We start from the raw sequence: 22,994 nt of genomic DNA, 5'->3' as shown, positions 1-22,994 counted from the left end.
CCCTCTGGCTAAACTTTGCTAGATCCGCCCCTGCACAGTTACCAGCCGTCAGCTACGTAGAAAAAGATCCTGGTGTAGAAATAATATTAAATAAATTCTAACAACAGCTTATCAAGCTTAAACATGCTGCTGTTGTTCAGCCGCTGGTTTCCTCTTTCTGGTGAGAAGTGGGCCAAAAACTAAGAAGAGAGACGGACTCGCGACAGAAAAGCCGATCAGCTGATCATTAATCAGTTTCACGATTGAAGTAGCAGCAGCATTTCTAGCATTTCTAGCAAACCAGCATTTCTCATAGATGAAATGCTGGTTTGCTAGCAAGGCTACAAATACACACAGGGGCTCTATCACGTGATGCACACTGCTGCTACGTGCTACGGTTATGAGCCGAGTTATGCCGCGTAGCAAGTTTTGTGAGGTGCTTTTTTGATATTTAATGGATCGGATTACATTTTTTTATTTCTCGCCGATATCCGATCCAGTAATTTGGGTCAGTATCGGACCGATACCGATACGTAATATCGGATCGGTCCATCTCTACTCTGTATCGGCAAGTACTCAGATCCGGTATCGGTATCGTATCGGTTTGAAAAATTTGGTATCGTTGCATCCCTAATTAAGTATATTTCTAAGATACGTTTTGCATTTGAAGAGGAAAGATTTTCATGAATACATCTCACAGCTGTAGTTGCAAATGACTCTTTTTCACTCAAAAGCAAGTGAAATAAGATGCACTGTCAAAGCGACACTAATGACACGTTGTTTTGTTCTTCCTCCCGCTCACAGCAGAGCCTGGTTCTGTCACAGGTTTCTTCCTGTTAAAGAGGAGTTTTTCCTTTCCACTATCACCAACTGCTTGGCATAGGTGTTGGGGTTTTCTTTGTATTATTATACGGTCTTTACCTTCCAATAATTGGCGCCTATAAATAAAATTGAATTGAATTGAATTACATTCTGTTTATTTTGAGTACGTAGGTTCAATGCAATTTAAAAAAAAATGTTCACATGATAATGAAGGTCATACATTTGGACTTACAATCTAGTTGAGAGCTGTTTGGCACATAGTCGCAGAGCCACTTTGTTTACATCTGGGGTTCATATTCAAAACTTATTGAAAACATTATATCCAGGCAGCAATTCACAACTGAATATGAAGACCTGTGGGAAACAGGTTTTCCCATGATGCTCGATTGTTTTTAGTTGAATGCGTGCTTCTTCTTTTTTTTTTTTTGCTTGGATGGTTGCCTGCGGAGAAGCCAAAGGTTGATTGAGGAGCAGGAATCTATTTGTAAATGTTTAAGCAGTGAGAGAAAGCAAATGCGTGTTTATTTCTACCTGGCTGACCCTTGATGTACATCAATGGCACATGCCGTTCATTAAGACACTATGGATGTGTGTGTGTGTGTGTGTGTGCCAGCATGTGTTTGTTTTATTTTCCATGTTGTCTCATGTGCGGTTGACTGATAGCATTGAGAGTGCTGACAGCACCAGGTGCGTGACTATCTATCTAGCCTCCCTGGGGGAGTTGTATTTAAACTGTGTGTGCGTGCATGCTGGGTTGGTAGGAAGGTGTTTGACCCCTCTTATCTCTAGTGCCCCGGCGTGTTTGTTTTCACAGCTATAGCACAACTCCAGTGCTGACGTTATGTGACCGTGGGTGGTATCTTTCCTCTAAACCACGTACAACAATCAGTATTGGTTAGCCATCCACCCATTTCCTCAAAGAGATAATAAACACGTCATTAATTATTCCATAACTCAGAACTATATATTATTTTTACTGACTAAAATGCTGCCACCCTTGTTTTGTTTTCCAGCAGTAGTCCGTTCACTCAAAGTTTGACCTGAATGTTGAGGAGATCAGCATCAATCTCCAGCTGGAAGTGTAGGTCTAAACATCAACTCAAGAACAGTTATTGCCAAGAGGGGCTGAGTGCACCCAACTGCACACAGCACCAGGTTAATGTGTCACAAATTGCCTGTTTGAGAGCAACAAGTGTGGGATAATAGCATGATACTGCTTTTAGCTGTTGCATGTACTGTGTAGAGATGGTTGGTACAGTCGACCTCCAAGCTTTCATCACTCCCTCCTTGTCTGCGACCTCCACCGTCTGCCTCCTCTCCGGAGATTTCGCGCGACACCTTGAGTAGACCAGCGTAACAATAGGCTGTGAATCTTGCATTTGGGACATCGTCAGCTATACTATTCATTCATATTTGGTGCTAAGGGGCCAAATGTGTGCCAAGTACAGAGATACCACACCATTACAGCACCAGCTGCCTGGACTTTTGATACACATCAGGATGGACACGAGGTTTTATGTTGTTGTTTGGCTTATTTTCTGGGAGTTATTGAAGCGGGGGGCTTCTCAGAAAAGCCCGTGGAGCTTAAATGTCGAGGAATTTGTGCGGTCATCTAACACAGCGGTCCCCAACCCCCGGGCCTCGGACCGGTACCGTGAGTCGTTTGGTACCGGGCCGCGAGAGTTGAGGCTCACGTGTGAAATGTATAGTTTTCAGGGTTTTTATCGGTTTTCAGCGTTATTTTGTTATCGTTTTTATCGTTTACTCGGTTTTCCTGGGTCTTTTCACGTGTGTTATGAATAAATTTTCTTTTTTTCGGTACCAGTACTGGTTTTATTTTGTTGTATTTATCCGCGACACCTTAAAGGCCGGTCCATGAAAATATTGTCGGGCATAAACCGGTCCGTGGCGCAAAAAATGTTGGAGACCGCTGCTCTAACATGTGGAAAAGGATCTTTCTTTGATACCATGTTTTGGTCTTGATAAATAATGGGTATTGTGGTGTGGGTTCTTTGAGTTTGGACTTGGCATTCATTTTGATTAAAATTGGGATGAATGTGGTCTTTAAATAAAGTTAAGAAACACCAAGTCATCAAAGGTTTAGCACATAAATTGCAGCATAAGAAGTCTCATCTTTTTAATAATATTAATCATTCATCACTTTAGATTCCCCTCTTCCCTTTTCAACCTTGACAAAGTTGGCTGTTACACTGTTTTTACAGAAGTGGTTGCCACTGGTACCCAAACATAAGGATGCTGACCTTCCTGGATGGGTTTGTGTTAACCTGAGATTTGCTTTGCTCATGTTGACTTTGGGAGATTTCACGTTTGTTAAACACGGAACATTCAGCACTACAGCAGCAGTTCTTTTACCTGTAGGAACCTGAATAGCTTTCTCTCACTGGGAAATGATTTTGCAGTGCACGGTGATTACCTCCAGAAACCAACAAGAACCAGAAGGAAGTGAGAGGTTTTCTTAAGACTTGACCGAGGTTTCATTTGGGCTTGTTTCAGCACCCCTGTGAAGAGACCTCATCAGATACGGATTCCCTGACAGTTCCAGTCTGTCCTGGAGAGTTGGATACCTGCCAGATGCGCTCCGATTCGTGCAACCTGGCAGGCAGCAGCAGTTGGAGTCTAGACTTGGACTTACGCCACTCATTCACGTGGTATCCTGTTGTTTCAGGCTTGTCATGACAGCCCCTGGTGCATGATTAAAAACATGTTGGAGTAGCTGGCGCTATTCTGAGCTGGGGGAAGCAGAGTCCCTATTAGGCAAGGCGATTGACTGTCAAAAGTACTGAAGCTATTCAAAGCCAAATGGAAGAGGAAAAAAGGGTGTGTAAAAATAATCGGGCCATTTTTAGTAAATTCCTACCCTCAAATTCGCTATTGTTGACCAAGCAGAAAGGGAGTGTATGGAGTCTGCAGCTCTGCTGGAGAAAGGTAGCTTTTGACATGTTGTAATTTTTGTGACAAGGTCACATTTGTGGCCTGTGTTTGCATTTCCTCACTTTCCCTTTTTATTGGACGATGCCGTGTTAAAAAGTTCCGGTTAGCCATGACACCGCAATGTGCCCCTCTGACTGCAGCGCATCTCCTCGCCTCTCTAAACTGAACCAGACGCAGCCTTTCCACATAAAACTTTCACTCCCTTTTATGTGTCTCACAGAGCAGAGATCCTTCAGCAAAACGGGGAGAAAAAAAGCTCTGTGTCATATTGTGTCACGCAGTCCAAGTGGAGGCACATACAGACCAAAACTACATCGTAGTCTTTGAAGAATTTCTCTCACACAGATTTATGTCTGTCCTGCATTAATCCTGCCCTTACTCATTTCTGTAATGTTACAGACTAAATCAACGGTAACACTAAAGTGTGGCTGAAATCCATTTGCCAAGAGGACAATGGTGATAGTAAAGCGCTTTGAGGGCCCCCGAAAAGCACTATATAAATGCAATCCATTATTATTATTATTATAGAGAAACACACCAAATACAGTTTTTCTAAATGGTGGAGTCAGTTGTTCTCCACCACACTGGACACTGAAGGAGCCTGTTTCTTGTTTCACACAGCTTAAAACCAGCTGTGTGGCATCTGGAGCAGCATTGCAACTTTTCTGTTGCCTTCCTACATCAGTTTTATTTGATCTGTTTTTACAAAAGAGTAATAATAATATCAACTTTAGATCTGTTTCTGTAGACCTGCATCTCCGTAGCTTACCAAAGTCGTACTAAAACATTTTTTGACAGATTGCTGAGCGCCGTGTACCACCTAAAATCGGTTCGCGGTCAGTAAGCACAACCAGAATTCATACATAAAGCGCGCTGTCGACTTTTGAGAAAATGAAGGGATTTTAGCCCGTGCAGCCCCTGTGGGCTGCATGTCGTTAGCATGGTTAGCTCGTTAGCGCGGTTAGCTCGCTAACACATTGACGCCGTCCAGCCCCACAACTCGCTAACGGAGATTTGCCGTGTCCATCTTGTCGCTGCCTGCAGGTGAAGCTATGGGGGAGGAGGGGGAAGTTGTGTTCAGTGAAGGAGAGGCGAGGCCGAGTAACGTTGCGTAGAGACAAAAGTGGATGAAAGAGAGGCAAACTTGTGGCTCTACAAGTATAATTATAACTTAACATAGACTATATCGATATAAAGGATATTGCCACATCTTATATCTCGTATGAAAATATATCGATATTTTTTAAAAACTCGATATATCTCCCAGCCCTAGTTGACATGTACTGGCCCAACACTCATAATCATATGTGCATTGTGGCAGATGATATCTGCCAATCAGTGACTGAATAAAAGGGCAGAAATAACCAAGTTTTCAAAGCTGTTCTGAACTGCAAGGAGATCGGTGCTGTTTTAAAGGCAAAGACTGGCCCTGCTGTTCGTTGTCCTCTATTTTAAGTGCCTAAAACAGTAACCCGGTACCTAATACTGTTTAGCGCAGCCCGCATGTCAGTGTCTGTTTCTGCTTGTAACCAAAAGTTTCTTGCCACTGCTGACAAACGTCTCGCACCTCGTAAAACGAGTACACTCAGATAGCCCAAAGAGAAAGAGAAACAGTGAATGTGGCTGAGCAGCTGTGGGAGAAAGAGAGTCCACTTCTTTCTCAGTATAAAGCAGCTGAGTAGCAATAGTTAAGTGGTACCTGGCCAAAAATCTGTTTTAAAAAACTTGTTTTTTTTTCTTACAACTGTTAGTACAGAAATAATCAATTTCTTTCTCTCTGTTGGATTTCCTCCTTGTGTATAACTCTTTTTATTCCACCAAAAAACAATCCTAACGTTTGTTTGTCTGATTATTTTTCTCATCAAAGGAAGGGCCAGCTCCACATGTTGACAGAGAGAAAGTCTATTTGTTGGCTTCAGAAAGTCCGAGGATGGTGGGGGGGACAGAGCGAGAGAGAGCTGTCTTGACAGTTCTCTCTGGGAGCGCACATGCACGCTCAGCCAGGTCTCTGTAATCACCATTTTGCTGAGTGGTGGTTATATCTTCCAGAGGAGTTCACGCCCCCTTGAACAGTTTTGGCTGACTTTGTGGTACACTTCTGACAGAGAGAGAGAGCGAGCGCAGGGGAAGAGGAGGGAATGTAGTTGCTTGTGGGAGGAGAAGGAGGAGGGAGTGAACGAGAGGAAGGAGAAGCCTTCTCAGTTTCTGTGAGTCCTGCTGGCTGTAGGCTACAGAATGAGCGCAGTTGCTTTCCTCTCGGTCTGAGAGGCAACTGCTGGTTTTTTTTTAATTTTTAATTTTTAATTTTCTTTTTTGTTGTTTTTCCTTCCCGTCGTGGGCCACGCATCAGAAGGAGACACTGCAGATTTGCTTCCCTTTCGTCTTCTTCTTCTTTTTTAACCTGTCTTCTACTTGTCTGTTATTATTTTTGTTGCCATGCCGGTAGTTGGCGTAGCTTCCAAGCTTAGGCAACCCTCTGCAGTGGGCACGAAGCCAGTGCACACCGCTCTCCCCATCCCTAGCGCGGTCAGAGCAGCCACCTCGCAGGGCTACATGGCCCGACAGCAGGAACTCAGGACAAACGAAGGTGCCCCGGGGCTCTCATGCCAGCTGTCAGTCAAGTCTGATTACAAGCGAGAGAAGAGCCCAGAAGGGAAGTCCAAAGCCGAGACGGAGGAGAGCAAGATCTGCAAGGTTAGTGGAGATGGACAGACTGTTAGCAGCTATGTGTGCAGGTTGTAGTGACACTCGGAGACACAGGTGTCAGAGAAGAGACTGTCTCTCTGAGCAGGTGTCATTCAAGCTCTGAAACAGAGCTCAAGCACACAGCAGTGAATCATGTGTGCGCTGGTGGGATGATTTTGCCAGCTTTGGGTCATCAACCAAGAAGGGAAACTGGATGAGTAATGTATTGCTGGCAGTGTATTACCTCATTCTGCTGCCCATTTAGTTTCCATACACTTTAAAAATGTGTGTGTGTGTAAGGTGTGTTAGTAGCGGACGAGAAATGTTGTAGGTATTCAGGCATTTGTATGTGCATTTTGTCAAGAAATCTGAAATTCCTGATCAGCTCGTCTATGGAGACATAAGCTACTGTAGTAGGCCAGAGGATTAGAGGAACATGGTTTGTGTGTACGCGCTCATGCAGGATAATAATTCAGATAGATTACTGGTGTTGTCCCCCTGCTCTCAGAGCATATTCTTAATACGTCCAGCTGCATCAAAGTGCTGTCGATGAATAATAGATTCAGATAGTCTTGTTAAGTGCTTCACCATGCAAGATCAAGGCTGTTCCAAGTTCTTTCCCTTTTGCAAAAATGTTTGGCTCAAACTGGAGCAGTGAAGGTGGGGCTGGTGTATCCTGAGAAGGAAGCCGTTTTCAAAACTCCCCGCCAAATAGCTTCAGCAGAGCCTCAGCCCATCCCACATCCAGAGCCGCATGAGCGCAAAGTGAAGCTTTCCTGTTTAGCTAGTTGATCTCTCCCCCTCCCTGCACCGGCTTTTGATTCTTTTTACCGCTACGTGATTTCCTGACAGACAAAAAAGTGACTCCTTAAGTGTGAATTTTGTTTTCTCTGATACTGAACAACACTGCTGATCTTCCTCGTGATCTTGAAGAAATGTGGGCAAAAGGCATTAAAGCAGGGGTCAGTGCGCCTTCTGCATTTAAATCCTCCCAGTGTGTCTGTGATTGAGTTGAAGTCACCTGCAGGGTGACTGTGAAAGCGGTAGGGAGGGGGGGTGTTTCATCATTAACCTGCTTCTGAACCGGCAACTTCTGCTCGACTTTCAGCTCGTTAACACAGCTAGACTCCCGCTTGCTCCAATAAGTCACTGTTTGTTTTTGACTGGAGATCGAAAGAGATGAATTTAGAAGTTGATTTTAATTTGTGCCAATGTCCATTACTTTTTATGCTTTGGAAATTTCTCCAGGTTTCCCACATCTTTCTATATTTTCACATGTTCTTGTTCATGTTTATTCAGTGTTCCATAAACAACAAGGTCTACTGTGACAGATTTGTTGCAAGTGCACTGCAGTTCTGACCCTCATCCTTCATATCACTAGAGGTTTGCAAGACTAATGGACAGAGCATCAGCTAAACTGCCTGAAATGAAGTGCAATCAGCGCACGATATTATAGTCCTTGTCCCTGAGAAGCCTGTAGGCAGGCAGAAATCACTTGCCTGCCCCAGCCTGTCAGTGTGTGTAAGGAATGGGTGGTATGGAGGGGGTAATTAGTCTGCCTAATTGTGTTGTGTAGTCACTAAAGAGCTTTACTTTCAGGACTTCCAGAGGAAAAAAGAAATGGAGAGAAGGTGGAGTAAATGCTGTCATTATTCCAACCAACACCCCCTGTTTAATTTAGAGTCCTCTTATCAAACAGGATCAAGCACAGGTCTATGTATGCACATGCATATGTGTACCGCGCATGCTTGTTTGTGCACATGCAGCCCCCACCTCCATATATACAGTGGTACCAGCATGTGTTAGCTTGTTTGCCTGAGATTAAGCACATCCTAACATGATTGGCGTTTCCCAAAGACGGAAGTATTTTTTTCGATGTTTAAGATTTCACCTGGCTGTGGTGGAAAATTCCACTTGTCTGCTTAATAAATGTTAATGAAACATTAATAACAACGTGTGTTACATGTCATCGTGAACCCAAGAGTCCAGCATATCCCATTGGTATTGTTACTCCTGGAGCAGAATGACCATGACAAAAGGACTGACAGAGCCAAGAAGGAAGTCCAAGTGAATCTTAATACAAGCTCCTCTAAAAACAAATCATAGTCCGAGTCCAAAGCTGAAGGTACTTTGTAGCTCTGGCAGAGAAAGGCCGCCGCACTCACGCTCCATCTGTGATAAACAGTGGACAAAAGTGTTGCGGGCTGTTACTTGGGTGTCTAATGGCGTGCAAAGGGCACAATTAAACTTCTCAGACAAGGTTAATTTTAGTTCATCCAGTTTCTGTTGTGGCCACTGTCAGCTGGATTAATTCGGTCTGCATTTATTGTGAGGTGGATAATCCCCCACGGATCTACAACACAATAGTCTACGCTTATTTCATAGGAGTGTCTGCAAGTCTGTGCGTACAGTATGTGTGTGTTACTTTCCACTGCGTTTCCGAACTTCTGATTTTGCCACTAAATTTAAATGAACAATTAGTATAACTCTTTGTACATATATTACAGATACCAGGAGTTAAGTTAGATTCACTGTAGATGATGCCGCTGGAGGGCTTTTTACAGCTAACTTTGCAAAAGCGAGAACCTGAACGACATTTGCTGTGAGTGGCAGAAATTGCCGTCTACTGAAACAGATTCTGATTGCATCAGATGATCAGCCTTTCTTTCTCAAGTACTTTCACTGCTTGCAATGCTATGAATTCCCATGTTTCCTTAGCTCTTAGCTTAAGTTAATTTCAGTTCTCACAAATGCAAGCAAGCGGCAGTGCAAAGTTGTGTGTTTTTAGCAGTGTTGTGCAACACCTTACCTCCCATGTCAACCTATGGTTTTGGGCTGTCAAACAGTACTTCCATATAACCCTCCACAATTGAGATTAGAATACAGCTCTTCCTGTTGTACTCGCTGCTGACAGTTCACATCAATCCTTGCCTATGGCACTGCTAGATGAATGGGTTCAGTGACGAGTTTATGCGAGTCGACTGAGCCTTAATGAAGTGTCAGCATTGGTACCACTGATGGGGAAATATCTTGTACATCTAGAGTTTTGGCAGCTGTCCAAATCACACAGCCCAGAGACTTATTTAGCTGGTATTTTACGGTTCTCTTTGAGGTAGTGCTGTAAATTGCATCACACTCTTGTTATTGATTCTATGGTAGGGTGGAAAATTAATAATGCTGATGGGGTTTCTGTTTATTCATCCTTGAAGAAATATGTGGGTGCTAAAGCTATGCCTGTTCGTGCCTTTATGCTTTGCTTGCACTTGAATTTGTTTGTTTGCGGACAACTTTAAGTACCTGTTACCTTAAAGCTGAAGCGTTGCTACTCTGCCATGCGCTCTCTTAGTGAATACTCACACTGAATAGGGGTGTGAGGGTGTCTTTATCTCAGAAATGCAGCTCATTGTATATACAAGCGGTGACTGTTGCATGTTGCTATTTTTGATGTCCTGTGATGTTAGTTGTGTTATCCTAGGATGTAAGTGTTTCTGGTGCTAGAGAGCACCACACACACGCACCCACTTACAGAACAAAAAAACATCCTGTTGATCCTCAGTGTGTTTGCTTTACACAGCTAATAATCAGGTTCTGTTGTATATTTTTCTTGTTTGGTGCGTCTCCTCTCATGGTCTGACCTGATAAACCTCTAAGCAATAATATGGGTGAAAGTAAGATGGGATGCTTTAGGGAATAAGGTCAGAGTCCGGTGAGTTTGAGTGAGCAGAATGTAAACAAGCCTCCCTTTTTCTGTGGGTGGCCCTGATACTGTCACTTTCTCTTGTCTTCTTTTTCAGTTTTCTTGCCTCTCTTACCATCAGTTTTTGGCTCATGTCTGTGTGCAGTAGGTTTCAGTAGCATGGCAGTCATCTGCAAAGCAATCGAGCCATTGATGTTTTTTTGTTTTGTTTTTTAAGTCGATGTCTCGTGTGCAGCACAAATTCATTTGGCACTTTCACACCAGTTTCTTGCATGCAGGCAAAATAATAAAATTAACCAACAGTTACTTTTAACTGGGTTTAATATTCATTATCACCATTAAATGTATCTACTATAACCCTTATTTTCATGTAAAAGAAAACTTTGTCTTCATGTCATTTGATTTTTTACAGTTTACAGATTTAGTAGTTGTGCACTGGCCTATTTAACCTCTGACAAACCCTGGCAGGTTCTGCCTGGATGTGAGCGGTCAAGGCATGCTCTTTTTTGGCTTTCCGGCTTTCACTCAGTTCTCACTCAACCCCTCAAGTGGCTCTGACGCTGCTGAAACAACAGAGAAAACAGAGGGAATGAGAGGGAGGCCAGCTTGTTCCAGTAGAGGGGAGGGAGGTTGGCTGAGATCGGTTCTGCAGGGTGTCTGAACGTGTTCTAGTCATTGGGTGGTCTGACTCGTTGTGTGCCGAACTCCATATCTGGAAAAGAAGGGGGTGCGGATACTAACAAACAGGATGAGCACTTCTTCCAGTAACAAAGACCAAGAGAGGTGATTCTTGAAAACACTGTGACAAGATTACAGTATTGTTTTAGGTTGCACTGGAACCCACAAAATATTCAATTTCTGAGTAAAGTGGGGTGAGAGATGACATGAAATGACCACTTACATGTGTAACGAGAGATTGCAGCCCATGTTTGTTACAGCACTTTTTGTCATACTCGGTGTTTTAGCTGCAGCTCTGCAGTAGATTGTCCCTGCAGTTGTGGCAGCAGTGCAGTTGAAGGTCAACGAGTCTGTGGTCTGTTCAGCCAATCTGAAGTAATGTGTTAACAGGGGAGTCCACCCCAGCTCACTAGGCCTGATCCAAGCTGGAAACATGGCAGTGATTTTTAGTCTAACAAATGATTTTGAACCATAAGATTATCAAATTAAACCATGAAATGTGACAAAATTGAAATGAAATGTGCTGCTGAATAACTACCACTGATGTGATTCACTCACATTTTTTACATTAGTCCACTTTTGCAACATTCCCCCACGCTGCTGAGATTTCTTATGACCCTTGGGTTGAAATTGGGAAAATATTTGAAACAATATTATGCTTTCCAGTGCTGTCCTTCCCTCCCTCCCTCTTTCTGTGCTTTTTTGTCTTGCACACTGTATTTCATTGCCTTCTGTGCTGCTGGGAGCCTGCTGTCGGCCGTTGTGTTTAAATCTTGGAGTGAGAACACACAGAGAGGCTGGTGTTTACAGTGCAGCCACACCGGTTAAAAATACCTTCCCCTGGAAGTGCAGCCATCCTGCTCCCTCCAAAACACCAAGAAAAACAAGAATCGCTGCACAACTTTTTGGACCTTTTGGAAGAAAGCAATGAAAAAGCGCATGAGGGTTTGAGCTTCTTTTCTTCACTGGAGCCAGGATTAAGCAAATTATGCTACTTTTTATTGTGAGTCTTAAACAATTTTAAGAAAATAAAATGTGTTAGAGCTGTTAGGAATTCATTGCTTTAGTCAAAGAAAAAGGCTTGACATCATACATTATACCCACCTGAGGCTCCATGATGATGTGCGTTGTCTGATGCTTCATAATTCAATCAATAACCTGTTGTTTCCCCACATTTTGAGGTTTCTCTGGTGTTTAACTAGGATTTTGTGTGCAGAAAATCATGGCACTAATTGTATGCATGAAACGGTGCATGCATGTCTACATGACAAAGTAATGCCTTGTTGTCATGCATGTTTGCATGTACATACACACTTGCATACGTGCACACATGGACGCATACACTTGCTCCAGGCCTTCTGCTAGTTCAAAGGTAACCTTAAATGTTCCAAGAGAATCAAATGTTCCATGAATTGTTCATCTTCATCTCTTGTTTGTTGTGTCATCAAAAATAAAAACACAGAATTGTGCATTTGAGGATTTTTTTTTTAAATTCTTCATGCGTCCTGACCCTTGGGAATCAGGACTGTCCAGCCTTCGGTTAGCCATTCTGGATGTTTCTCATCGACTAGCGGCCGATTCATTTGTACTGCCAGATCATCAGGGAGTGCACTCAGCTTCTTCAGCCAGTAGGCATGAACCATGTCAGGACCTGGTGCTGTCCAACTTTTACTGGAGACCCTTTCTTGGATGTCTGTCACTGTGATGCTTACTGGACTCTGTTCAGGGAGGTTGCTGTGGTTTGCTGTTAGAGCCACTCGCCACTGAGCATTGCCGTTATTGGTTGCATCCTTCTCCCACATGTTCTTTCAGTATTGCTCCATCTCCAGCCTTGGTGGTGCTGTTCTCTTATTGTTCCTGTGCCACTGACAGTACACCTTGGCTGGTTCTGTGGAGAACAGCTGGTTTATTCTCTCTGGTGTACCTCTTCAAGCGGCTGGCCAAGGCTGTGAGTCTTTGCTTGGCAGTTTCCAAGGACTCAGGCGTAGACAGCTCTCTGTACACCTTCTTCATCGCACCTTTCTGCAGCTCCGATAGTTGGCTAACCTCCCTCCGTGCTATCTTGATCTTGGTCTCTGGTCTCCTTCTCCATGGAGGGTAGTGCTCCTTGTGGCTGTATATATAAAACCCTACAGTAATGAGTAGCTCCACTTATATTGTTGATCACTTCAAAAATTCTTGCAGCATGCTTGATGCAAGCATTTCCATGAGGTGAGTGGGAACATTTCACCAAATGGTGAAGACGGCTGCATGAAGGGTATCTACTGCCTGGAACTGTTGTCTATTTTTGTAAACTTCCCTTGCCATCCATCCCCAAAGGTTCTCAATTGGATTTAGATCAGGGGAACACACAGGATGATCCAAAAGAGTGATGTTATTCTCCTGGAAGAAGTCCTGTTGGAAAAACCCAGTGGTTACCACACAGACGAGGGCCCTCAGTCATGAGGGATGCTCTCTGGAACATCTGGACAAAGCCAGCGGCCATTTGCACCTCCTGAAGCTCCGTTGTTCCACTGAAGGAAAAAGCACCCCAGACCATTATGGCAGAATGTCAGGTGGGATCTGCTTTGTCATGCCAGTAACGTTGGAAACCATCAGGACCATCGACATTTTTTCTCATCAGAGAATAAAACTTTCTTCCACCTTTCAGTGTCCCATGTTTGGTGCTCTCTTGCAAGGTCCAAACGGTCAGTTCTGTGGCGTTCAAGGAGGCGAGGCCTTTGAAGACGTCTTTTCTTTTAGAAGCCCTTCACTCTCAGATCCTATCTGATGGTTATGGGGCTGCAATTTGGGTCGAGGATCGCCCAGTAAGACACTGGGCGATCTAATTCGATCTAATTCGCTGCCCGTCAAGACGACGGACAGCGAATTAGATCCCCCGGCTCTGTGCTGGTGAAATTTTTGGGGTCTTCCACTTGACTGAATTATAATTGCATCCCACCTCAGGAGCAATGGCGCGCTGTGAGAGATCCTGCTTATGCAGTTCAACAACCCAACCTTGTTCAAATAAGGAATGTTTTTTTGCCTATATAACACAAAAAACACCCAGCACACCCCTGCGGGCGGTTTATCCTTCAAGCTCGGGTCCTCTACCAGAGGCCTGGGAGCTAGAGGGTCCTGCAGTATCTTAGCTGTTCCCAGGACTGCGCTCTTCTGGACAGAGATCTCCGATGTTATTCCCGGGATCTGCCGGAGCCACTCGCCTAGCTTGGGAGTCACCGCACCTAGTGCTCCGATTACCACGGGGACCACCGTTACCTTCACCCTCCACATCCTCTCGAGCTCTTCTCTGAGCCCTTGGTATTTCTCCAGCTTCTCGTGTTTTTTATATATATATATATATATATATATATATATATATCCCTGCATCTCTCCACACATACCGACATACATTTTTATTATTCCTGTGTCTGTTTGGCTTAGCTGACCATTTGCTGTCTGTATGTAATCAGTATACTGCTATCCTATGTTTGAGGCCCTCTTGAAAAGCAATTTATGAACTGAGTTTCACATGACAAGAGTGTCTGAACCATCAATACTTCAAGGTTACTTTCAGTCAGCAGAGAGATATTTGCAGTCACAGACAGAGGAAGTTTGGAGTGTGTGGTGGAGGTAGATCCTCTTTACCTCTTTCCACTCAGCTGTCTGTCTGTTTTTGTTAGCATGCTCTTTTCTCTTCTCCTCCTCGATCCCTTCTTTTTACATCTTCCCAGCAATTCTGTTTTCCACTCCGTCTTCTGCCACTGTCTTTCTGCTCCTACCCATTCCCAGCATTCCTCTCTGAGTCCTTTTTTCTGTCTCTCCTGACTGGAGCCTGTCTCTAATTCCAACCCTGCTACTCACTTACTGGTATTTTCATTTGACCTTTACACCCATCCCTTCTCTCTTTGTCATGTTTTTTTAATCCTTTCCCTAACTTTTCCTTCACCTTTCCTTCTTATTTTCCTCCTTTATCTGACCATCTTTTTCTCCTTGATATTTTAAGGAGAAAAGCAGCAGGAGAAAGTTAAAACACACCTGGACTAGTTTTGTCTCCAGCTGTCACAGAAAGCTTCTCTTCTCTTCTCTTCACTTGTTCCTTTTCCATTTCTTGATTCATTTTGGTTAATCTGCACTACATCACCACAGCTTGTCAAACAGTGAGTCAGGCAGCTCTTGGGAAACACCTGGGAAAGCCACAACAACCAGTGTCAGAAGCATCCAACCAAGCGTTGACAGGGAATGAACATACTAACACATCCAATAACACATGCTAAAAATAGCCACAAAGCATGTGCTTTTAGACGTCCAGGGAGAAAGATTGGTGATGAGGTATTGAGTCAGGGTTTACGCCGCAGCAGCACTAACTATGAACAGAAATAAAGGATTCTTGCCACCTATACATACATACTATCAAGTCAAAGGCACAGTCTGATAACATGTCCGCGGGCTAAATGTGTCAAATGTTTTCCAATTTTTACCATTTTATCTCGATTTTCAGTAGTTCTAAAATAAATGATGCACATCTTCTTTTGGAACATTTTCATACAAAGCAAATAAACCCAAAGTACTCCTCTAGGGCACAAGTCAGCTCAGTCATAAATATTAAAATGTTCCAGTTCTAAAGTTTATATCAGACAATTTCATTTTTAAACATGTTGCTTTAGACTTTATATAGTTTGGAAACAATGCACCGACTCGCCAATATATCATAATGTGTGTTTTATTTTTAATGCTAAATTTCACTGGGTCTTCCTCTGTTATGACCAATGGCAGGTAGCTGTGTTTTTATAGGGACGTGGCAGTACGCACTGAAAAAGCTTGGAGCAAAGTTCATCTCCTGGCTCCAAAGGTACATTTGCAAGACTATATTTCCAGTTGCCCACTGATATTTATCACTATAAAACACTGGTTGCACCTCAGAGGTGTGCATGTTTAACAATATGAAATGAAACCACATGCTGCATAAAAAGGACATCAATCATTCATCCTTGGGTAACATTTAAGAGCTTACTGTTGACTGTTTTTGATAAATAGAAAATACAAACCAATCCTCAGATGCAGCCGGCTGGATGAAAAGCTTGTTCTGGTGGGATACTGGGTGGTGGTTTGGTGCAGTACCCTCCCTTGGCTCGAGCTTTTACGGGGCGTTTAACAGACGGATCACACATGTTTTTGTGGAGCGGTTAGCCCTCACATTTAGATTCATCATTACCCACAACCAGCATCTGTGTTCTCATTATTTTCTTTTCCTTTTTTTCAGTCCAGACATGTCGGTTTTTCTTATTTTGTGTATTTTTTGTGTCTGCAGAAGCCTTATGTAAAAGCCAGTAAAACGTCAACTGGAAATCATTACTGTTACTCATATTTCAGCATGCTTGCTTCGAGAAGCATTTGTTGTACCTTGGTTCATATTGGCTAACAGTACCACGTGTGGCTGCATGTTTAAGATGGTAGGCCCAGTTGAATGGAAGACCCGATCACATGCTGCAGCATCTTTTATATTGTGGACGTTGTCTTGTTCTAATGTAATTTATATCGACTGTAACTCGGAACGCGAAACAAACAGTCTGCTCGGCTGTTCTGGTTTATTCTGACATTGTGTGATGTGGACATGCATAGCCACAACTTCTGTAGATTTACAGTTGTTGAATCATAATGCAGTCATGAGGTCACGCACTGGCTCAGTGACGCGTGACCCCTCTAACCTCTGGCCAGTTTTTTCGAGCACTGTGGCATCATTTGATGTGCCCGTGGCCTTTTGGTGAAAGTAAATGGACTGTAAAACTGCATGCTGCAAAGCTGCAACTGGAGCCTTGTGGGTGCATGTCTCTGTCTGTGCGCCTCTGTCAATAAAAATGAAATGAATTTTTACAGTAATATAAATTATAAAGTCATTTTAATGAAGTGGGAGGGTTGGTATTTTCTGACGCTGCTTACACGCAAGAAGAAGAAGACCATCTGTGTGGTCTTACAGTTAATTCAATTCAATTCAATTCAATTTTATTTATATAGCGCCAAATGACAACAAAAGTCGCCTCAAGATGCTTCATAGATACAGAGAAAAACCCAACAATCATATGACCCCCTATGAGCAGCACTTTGGCGACAGTGGGAAGGAAAAACTCCCTTTTAACAGGAAGAAACCTCCGGCAAAAGACATGTTACATAGTTGAAATCTAATAAGTGATTACACTGTGTACAATCTGCTGTAAGCTCTGCAGTAATCTGATGCATAGATCAACCAGAATCTGTAGAAAATATATGTAAAGAAAAACTAATTTTCTTTTTTTTTTAAATTGAAACTCACTCATATCTTTGGTCCATTTTTGGAAAGCCGGGTCTAAATGTATCCCACATCTATCCCACTTCCCTGTGCGATTGTTTTATTGCTAGTCTTTTGTGTGGGCCTTTCCATTAAAGCACCTCTCCGGTATAAAATAAAATTATTTCCACCTCAACATCACAACCTTATTTCCTCTATCGGCTGGATTATGTTTGCCCATAAAGTGTTAACGCTGCCATTAATGAGTGTTAAACATGAACTACATGCCCTGACGCCGTCATGGGAAGCTGAAGTCTAATTCCTCCCCTTTCACTTTCTTTCCTCTCTGCTGGCCTCCCCACATGGTCAGCAGAGCTCTGCTTTTTGGATCAGAGTGAATTTTCTCACAGGATACGTCTCCTGACACACATTGCAGTTTGGTTTTATTTACTGGCTGCTGTTGTTGTTGCTCCCATGTGAAAGCTCATACTAACTTTTAACAACCTTGGGGTTTTGGTGATGCGTGCTCTAAGAGTTTTTTAAAACTCTTCTGATTTCCTCTCCCAACCCAGCGGCCTTGGGTGTTGTTGTCACTTAAATAAACAATGTTTTTGTAGAGTTCCATCTGCCAGGGGGACAGTAGCATCACCAAGCTTCCACCCACCCACACACCCCCACCAATTATCCTTACCTCTAAAACAAAGAATCTGATTAATAGCACTAAACTGTAAGGCTTGTTTTTAAAAATAATCTTCTTGATGGTTATGCGTTGCCCTCATATTGCAGAAGTAAATTACAGTGAGTCTTTGTCTGTGTCAACACTGGAAGGTCATTAACTCAGTGATTCATTATTTAAGCGTTTGTGTCTGACATCAACTGATATGGAAAAAAGCAAAGATTCGCCTTTAACCCTTTAAAGCCGGTCGGAGCGGGCACGCTCCGTTTTCCGTAACTATTTTTAAATCCCGGTAGCTCTGCAACCACTTAAGCTAGCGCAATATTTTTTTTTGCATATAAAGCCAGAGGAGTTGTACTTACATCTTATGCCATCAGCTTGTCCTAAGTCACAGTTTCCTTCCACATATAGCTTTGCAAAAACTGCATAAAAAGCATTTGCAGCAACAAAAACATAATATTCCAGAAACACGCTTTGCCGATCCGATCAGCTGTTTGTAACACTTCCTACGTTGGAATAGACGTCCGCCATTACCTGCCCGAAACCGGAAGTGACGTCATTTTCGTGGAAATGTAGTTTTTTACCATCAGGGCCTCATGAGCCTATACTTGTTTTTTTAAAAGTTATGTTTGACTTTATGACTTTCTGTGTCGTTTCTGGGATGCTTAGGACTCATATTGCACTGCTGGAAATATTTTATTTTGATGCATATGTTGTTGTTTTTTTCAAATTTGCAATATAATATTTATTTTCGTTTTTCCTGCATTATATAAAAATTGGTGTATTTCAAAAATAAAACTATGAAGACACTCAAAATAAATTTCCTGTGGTGGGAAACTATTTTGTGCAACTTTTTTGTATTTACAGTTTTGAGGGATAAGCCTCTTAAATTTCTCTAACTAGAAATATATGTTAAAAAAACAAAAACGATTTTCAATTTTTTTGTAATTTATTGCACTTTTTTGCAATTTATGTAATTACTATGCACTTAATGCATGCATATTATTAAAACTTGGGCTATAATGGTTGTATTGATGTATAGCAACTTGAAATGCTCCCAGAAATGGCACTACAACATGTAAAAATATAATATAAGCTCTGGCGGACTTGGTTCTATGGTAGGTTTTAAAGGGTTAAAATCCTGTTATGATGAAGAGCCGCAGAGACTCATTTTATGTTGTATTCCTGCTTTTAAAACTGAAAAGACTGAAGTCTTAATGAAAGGACATGAGGTTCCTTGTAGTAGCTATCATGCTGACTGTTGTTTGCCAGCAGGTTGTCCAACCAAACTGCCCCTTTGGAGATGAGACAAGAGCCTTTTGTATTGCTTCTTTCAAATGCAGATACCTATAGGTGTTGCCAAAAGTTTACTTTGAAACCTTTCTAGTCAGAGTACAGTGAAGCCAGATAATGATTTTGAAAGAACTGTGCAGGAGACTACAGCCAGGGAAATGGATAGAAAAGATTATTTGAGGGTGAGTGGAGAGGATATGATTCATGTGGAAAAGCTGATACAAGGTACTTCACAAAAAGATGAGTTGCTCAGTGCAGAGGGTGACTCTGCTATCTTCACCGGAGATACACATTCGGTAGATGGCAGGATTTAGGACATTTGAGCTGCTGGATTGGAAGGAGATGCAGGTTTAAAACCTTAATCTTTCTCTGCATCTGGTTCACTTTTTGGCCTTGTGGAGGGAACAGCTAAATGGCCTGTATTTGTATAGCGCTTTACTAGTCCCTAAGGACCCCAAAGCGCTTTACACAACCAGTCATCCACCCATTCACACACACATTCACACACTGGTGATGGCAAGCTACATTGTAGCCACAGCTACCCTGGGGCGCACTGACAGAGGCGAGGTGAAGGTAAGGTAACTACAGGGTGAAGGTTGGAAGGAAATGTGAGCCTGAAGAGAGGGGGGGAAATTGTAGTAGTTGGTTCAGGGACACTGCTTTGCACCACAGGTTAAGGAACCAAATTCGAATCTGTAGATTCAAGCCAACTTTTCTAAGAGTAGGGGAGGACAGAAGGAGAGGAAGTGAAATGAGGTTGTCTGGCTGAACCTGTGGGATTGGGAGGTGGGTGCTGTATGGACCAGGTGCCTTACGTTAAGGATACCCAAGATAGAAGAAGTCTGAGCCAACAAATCAAACCTAATTAAAGTTCCACTGGCTAAGGTGCCACTCATTTGGAGCACATTTCTTCTCCCTCCCTTCTCACCCCTCACTTAGTTGTGGCATTTAGACGGTTTAAAGCCACAGTATGTTCTATCATGCCCAGACCATAGGAGTTGGAGATGCTGTTCAACAGACAGTATTGGAAGTTTAGAAAAGATGGGATCTCTTTTTGAGCCAGTCCTCGGTGAATGCTGCCAGACCTTTTGTGTTTAAATTGGAAACATTATTTACATTTTATTATTATTATTCATTGTTGGAGTGAACGTGTTGGAGGTGATGGCTTTATGGTGATGCTTTGTGACAAAGCACTAGGAGGAAAACCTCTTTGTGCCAGCAGATGTGAAGCAAACGGATAAACAAAACAACAACAAACAACCTTTATTTGTCACATACACAAGCATTTAACATGTAGTGAAATGCTTGTGTCCGAGCTGCGGACACAAACTTTTGACTTTTTTCATTTGCATTTGGGGTAAGCAAAATCTGCTGGAACGCACCACGCTCCTGTCTCTGTGATACGATATGCACCACGAGAGGCCGTCCGTTTGTTAACCCTCAGATTCAGAAGGAACAATGTGGTTTTCATCTTTTTAATAGAACGCTTGACCAAAAATGAGATTACAAGGGAGGGAAATGAGCTTGTTCCAAAGGGTGGCTGGGCTCAGCCTTAAAGATAGGTGATAATTTCAGACCTCTGGGAGCAACTCAGAGTAGACCTGCTATTCTTCCACATTGAAAGGAGCCAGTTGAGGTGGTTTGGGCTCCTCCTGAGTGAGGCATGTCCAGAGGCCCAGGTAGACGAGGAGGAGTAGGCCCAGGACATGCCAGAGAGGTTATCTTCACCATTTCCTGGGCAAGAGCACATTCCCCCAGATGAAACAGAAAGTAAGAGTTTGAAGCTACATCATAACACTCTTACTGTTCCTTCACCCTCCATTGAGCTATTTCCCTTTGTTGGCAAACAAAAGCTACTTAGAAGACTGAACACAATATCTTAATAGTTCACAGATGAGTAGTACAGGAAGATTGCTGAAACACCCAAATGACCCAAAAAAGAAACAAGTGGCATCTAATAACTAGCTCCAGTCACAGGTGAGTCTGTGACTGCTGAGCAAGAGCACAGAGACAAGATCAAAATGACTGTTTTGGCCTTCTCGTAGGAAACTTTTTTATCTTGTAAAGCCATAAAACTCTATTATTATCGTATTACTGTTTCAGTGAGGCCTTATTATAGTTGAAGCAAACACACTACATTTGTTTCAAAACAGGCGGGGAAGTTCAAGCTTGTGGTTGCTGCACATTTTCTTGCCTGTAAAATATCTTAGAAGGAACTTGGCGCGCAGCTTTTTTCTTTATATAGTCTACGATATCAGTTAGCGTGAATATACGCAATTCATGTTTGCAATTGTGTGAAATTAAAGCGTGTCCTGGGGTTTGGGGGGGTAGACTGGGAATGTGTGCATGCCTTTATGTATGTGCGAGCCTCATTTTCCCAGATCTCAGTTCCAGCGACGCACTTGGCACTAACAACCTGAGCTGTAACACTTAACAGCAAAGTTGTTTACTCTTTACCGGCCCACTTTACCCTCATTTTGGGAGGGTTTCTCTGCCTTTGGCATGGCAGCATGAAGACATTTTTACAGCTTACTATGCTCAACACCATCTTACTAGCAGCTTTAATGGTCTGATGGGTGTTTTGTGTGTGTGTTTTTGCAGGAACTCCGGGTTATGGATTAAACTTTGAGAAAGCCAATAAAGGCAAATGCTTGATCATAATACTCAGATTCTCCTGTGTTATTGAAAATGTGCACTTACTATGTAAATATGTTGCTGTGTTTCCTATGGGTGCAAGAAGATTATATAAGAAGTGTAAATCTCAGGTGTAGATAGGGAGGAAGTAAAGCCTTCAATAAGTGGTTATGCACCATCCCTCTAATGTCCGGTAAGCCAGTCATTATTACAAAATAAGTTGTGATTTGGCAAATGATATAAGGACCAGCTTGCTGTATATTAGCCCACATATATACAGTAAGTGCTGCAAACAACCAGTGTTGCCAACTTAGCGACTTTGTCGCTATATTTAGCGAGTTTTCAGACCCCCTAGCGACTTTTTTCTATGAAAAGTCACTAAAAAAAGACGTGAAAGCGCATATCGCTTTTACTCTCAACAAGCAGCGGGTGCTGTAACGCAGTCAGTTCTTCTTTTACTCTTTTACTCTTATGCTGTTTTGTGGTTTAAAACTACTTATAAACACACACACAAAGTAACTCCACCAGAGCGCCTATTTCGGGTCACTTTTGCCGGTCCAAGCCCAGGTAAAGGAGCAGGGTTGGAATTGTGACATTAAAAAAAAACAATAATTGCTCAAATAAATTTAATTTGTAGTTCTAAATAAACTCTAAATGCATTTAGGACGTTTTTGTACTCAATTTATGTCTCTTCCACGATGTTATTTCTCTCTCCAACAACATAGGTTACAATTATATTAGCATGACCAATTATGCAAATTAGGTGATGACGTCATTTAGCGACTTCTAGCGACTTTTAGGACAGCCAATAGCGATTTTCCTTACTGAGGAGTTGGCAACACTGCAAACAACCCCATAAAGTATTAACTGGAACCACAGCTCCCCTTCAAATGACTAAGTGCAAACATTCCAGGGTATTTTGAGATTATCCCTTTTAACACCTGATGTTTTCACAGATGTTGCAGGGAAAATGTCAAAGCAGCACCTTACAGCACTGTAGGAGTGAGCTGTAGCAAACATGGGTAGCAGCGTGCGAATGGGACCCAAAACCTTGCGTTATCTAGATAGCAACACATGACAGGTTTCCTGCAAGACTGTGTCTGTATCAGTCCTTTAAAGCCCAACCAGCGCTACAATTATTCTGCACTAGTCTGTGGGGAAAAGGGTCATTAAAATTATTTGATGAATAAAAAATATCATGACTTGCCAAGAAGTTGATACATTCAAAGTTTGGCTGAAGCAGCTGGCTGTAGATCACACACACACTTTGTCTTTTCATCTTGTAAAGGGGTAACTGTTCCAAATGGAGCAGTAGGAGTGTGACTCAAGTCCGT

General features: G+C 42.6%; 1 protein-coding gene across 2 annotated transcripts in view; it reads left to right on the top strand.

Annotated features, from left to right (window-relative positions):
- nav3 (neuron navigator 3) overlaps positions 1–22,994 on the top strand; it is a 265,011-nt gene that overhangs the window by 44,686 nt on the left and 197,331 nt on the right. Inside the window, exon 1 of one of the 2 annotated variants that reach the window (XM_085138222.1) lies at positions 4,289–6,447. The exons of the other annotated variant lie outside the window; for it this stretch is intronic. Coding sequence (XP_084994348.1) covers positions 6,190–6,447 — 258 coding nt within the window. The 5' untranslated portion in view covers positions 4,289–6,189. Of the gene's footprint in view, positions 1–4,288; positions 6,448–22,994 lie in introns of those variants that run through there. 2 annotated transcript variants of the gene reach the window in all.

The sequence above is a fragment of the Neolamprologus multifasciatus genome, chromosome 17 (assembly GCF_963576455.1).
Source record: "Neolamprologus multifasciatus chromosome 17, fNeoMul1.2, whole genome shotgun sequence".
Classification (NCBI taxonomy): domain Eukaryota; kingdom Metazoa; phylum Chordata; class Actinopteri; order Cichliformes; family Cichlidae; genus Neolamprologus; species Neolamprologus multifasciatus.
Note: the sequence above shows the minus strand (reverse complement) of the source record. Positions and strands in the feature narration are given on the sequence as shown.